Source organism: Acomys russatus, chromosome 5 (assembly GCF_903995435.1).
Source record: "Acomys russatus chromosome 5, mAcoRus1.1, whole genome shotgun sequence".
Classification (NCBI taxonomy): Eukaryota; Metazoa; Chordata; class Mammalia; order Rodentia; family Muridae; genus Acomys; species Acomys russatus.
In genome coordinates, this window is record NC_067141.1 from 33,983,408 (window position 1) to 33,986,948 (window position 3,541).

Sequence of the window (3,541 nt, forward strand, 5' to 3'; positions counted from 1 at the left end):
TAGAAATAAATTCAATTAAGAGGAATACATATGAAAGTGTATTAATGAAAGATCAGATTGAATATGATTGCTTAGTTTGATATGGAGTACAAACTGGATGTAAAGTGAATTATCATGAAAATTATAGTATGGTCACAAAGTAGACCATAATAAGGCTATGAGAATAACAAAGTACTATTAGCATTCAGAACTCCAAGAACAATCTAAGAATCCTTTGCCCATACATGATATAGAAGCCATGTACAATCAAAACATAGTTAAGTTAATTGGCCCTAAGAAAGGTCAAAAGAGTGGTTACAGTTCTGATACATAAAGAAAAAAAGGGATATAAAAAGTGTCTGCGTGCTTATTTTTATATATCTTCATCTTGGTGGTAATTTAATTTTATGGCAAAAATAATTAAGATCGTTACCTGGGCTTTACATACTAATATCTGCTTAATGATATAAAATATTCTACTTAAAAAAGAATGTATTCTGAAATTGTGAACATTGCATGCATTTATCTAACTTTAAACCTGCCTAAAATATATTTCTGTATTGCTTAAAGATATGTACAAAATATACCATTTTACATGCAAACAATGTTAGCACATTTCAGAGTTTTTTTTAATGCTTAAATAATTGGATAAAGGTATTTGACTAGAAACATCTACCAGTCCACCTGGGAATTTGTCCATAGATAACCATCTTCATTACTAATGAAGACTCCAAAGAAAAATATGCCAGACCTTTATTGTGAATTAATTTCCCAATATTGGGATTGAAACTAAGTTTTGAGAAGGACATCACAGGGCCAAACTCTAGATTCAGCCTCGCTGCTTCTCTTGGGGCTTGGAGCAACTCAGCAAATGAGTGATCCCATTTACTTTTTATTTTTTCCTCTACACAAGACATGCTGGCTGGGAAATCTGTCCTCAACCAATCCGGGCCCACTGAGTTCGTGTTCCGAGTCTTCACCAATGTCCCTGAATTCCAGGCTCTCCTCTTCACACTCTTCCTCCTGCTCTATCTGATGATCCTCTGCGGCAACACCGCCATCATCTGGGTGGTGTGCACACACAGCTCCCTGCGCACGCCCATGTATTTCTTCCTGGGCAGTCTGTCTCTCCTGGAAATCTGCTACACCACAGATGTGGTCCCCTTGATGCTTTCCAACATCTTCGGGGCCCAGAAGCCCATATCACTGGCTGGTTGTGGGACACAAATGTTCTTCTTTGTAACTCTAGGAAGCACTGACTGCTTTCTCCTAGCAGTCATGGCCTATGACAGGTATGTGGCAATCTGCCACCCTCTGCACTACAGCCTCATCATGACCCAGAAGCTGTGTGTCCAGATGGTGCTGGCCTCTTTGAGCTTGGCGCTCTTTCTCTCCCTGCAGCTCACTGCTTTAATTTTCACCTTGCCCTTCTGTGGACATCACCGGGAAATCAACCATTTCCTCTGTGATGTGCCCCCAGTCCTGCGCCTGGCCTGTGCTGACATCCATATGCACCAGGCAGTCCTGTATGTAGTGGGCATCCTAGTGCTGACAGTTCCATTCCTGCTGATTTGCATCTCCTATATGTTTATTGCGTCAACTATCCTGCGCATGCGCTCAGCAGAGGGCCGACAAAGGGCATTTTCCACCTGTTCTTCCCACCTCACTGTGGTCTTGCTGCAGTATGGTTGCTGTAGCCTGGTGTACCTGAGGCCCCGCTCCAGCACCTCAGAGGATGAGGACCGCCAAATCGCTCTGGTGTACACCTTTGTCACCCCATTACTCAATCCTCTGATTTACACCCTTAGGAATAAAGATGTGAAAGGTGCACTGAGGAACTCCATATTCCATAAAGCGGTCTGAGTGTAGTCAAACACGTCAGGTGATAACAAGGGACTTGGATCACTGTCAGTTATATGATTCAACAGAAATGAAAAATAAGAATTTACTGTTTTCAGCATCACTTTGCAATTTTTTAAACTCATGTGTTGCCCATGGTAGCCATACTCACTCTTGTGAACTCATGGGATAATTTTAAATTTTGAAGACAGCTTCCAATATGAAAGCCCTGTTATACTTCACTGTTTTAAAGATTCTTAGTTCATACAAGAGAGTTGCTTTGTTGGGGAATCTCACATACATGCTGCGTTTAAATAAAGGCTGCTGTCTGCTTATATGCAGCCTCCTGAGGAGGCAGAAGAGCTCATTCTATAAACGTAGGTGACTTACATTCTTAAATTGGTGAATATTTTCCAAAATAAATCTCTTTTTCTGTGTTTGGTGTGACGATATAGTCAGCAATTGCTTATTCAATGAATGGGTTTCCTTTGTGTCCGATGTTTCCGCTGCTGACTTCATCTTCTACTTCAGGTAAGGAAACAGGAAGGAAACAGGAATTAGCTTCCACTGGCCAAGCACTTATAGATGCCTAGTCTAGTGCATCAAGACCTAACACTTGTCGCTTAGCTTAAAGACTTCCTGGTGGAAATTTTGTCTTCGAAGTTGGCTCTTTCACCCTCCTTTCCACTTCCTTTCTTGATGACTTCTGGTCCTGGATGCACTCAGCTACTCTTCCTTCCACCTTCATCCAAGGCTGAAGTCTGCTTTTCAGTGTATAGACTAAGTCATGTAACATTCAAGTAAATATACATTTAAGTAGAAATCACTAAACTCTGTTGTTCATAGTGGATTCTTTCTGCTCAATCTCTTGCTGTATTGCCAAGAACAGTGTTAGCCAAGATTATTTCACCTCTTTTAGAGCAGGTGTGTGTGTGTGTGTGTGTGTGTGTGTGTGTGTGTGTGTGTATGTGTGTTTGTGTATATGTGTGTTTGTGTGTATATATGTGTTTGTGTGTATATATATGTGTGTATGTGTGTGTGTTTGTGTGTGTGTGTGTGTGAGTGTGTGTGTGTGTGAAATCCAGGCCATAAGATAAAGAGATTGATACTCAATAGCTCTAAAACCCATGTGCTGTTGAATTGGTCTAAGAAATTATCATATATTTCCTGAATATCATATGAATCTGCCTATACTATGTCTTGAAATATGTCTGGTCTTTGAGCCTATAATTTATTGGTGTGTTAAAACAATGTCTCAATGAAATATCTTGAGATCAAGAAACCAAGAAACTAATTTAGTCCATCATGGTACAGTAGTGCACTAATGACAATGTAAATATTTTTTAACCATATAATTCATGTTACTATTGCTTTGATGGAATGATATAATAAAAACTATATGCCCTGGTGAAGAGGACAACTTGTAGGGATCAACTCACTACTTGGATCAGGAATTGAATTCAGATTGTCAGCCTGACAACAGATACCATAACCAATTGACTCATCTCACTAGCTGACTAGCTAATTGCCACCCCATTCACAGTCTCTGCTGCTACATTCCAAGTTGCCTGAGCTGATAACGAACTATTGTGCCAAAACTTCCCACACAAAATATTGTTTGTCTTCCAAATTCCGAAGAAAAGCCTTTGTAAAATATAAAGTCTTTAACTTTCCTATGTTCCCGCCAAGGGACCAGATGCAGACACAACCTGAAAGTTCATTA

General features: G+C 40.0%; 1 protein-coding gene across 1 annotated transcript; it reads left to right on the plus strand.

Moving 5' to 3' along the window:
* Positions 1–894: 894 nt before the first annotated feature.
* On the plus strand, positions 895–1,842 carry LOC127190053 (olfactory receptor 10Q1-like). The gene has a single exon (XM_051147103.1). The coding sequence runs from the start codon at positions 895–897 to the stop codon at positions 1,840–1,842; it is 948 nt and encodes a 315-aa protein (XP_051003060.1).
* The last annotated feature ends 1,699 nt before the right edge of the window (positions 1,843–3,541 follow it).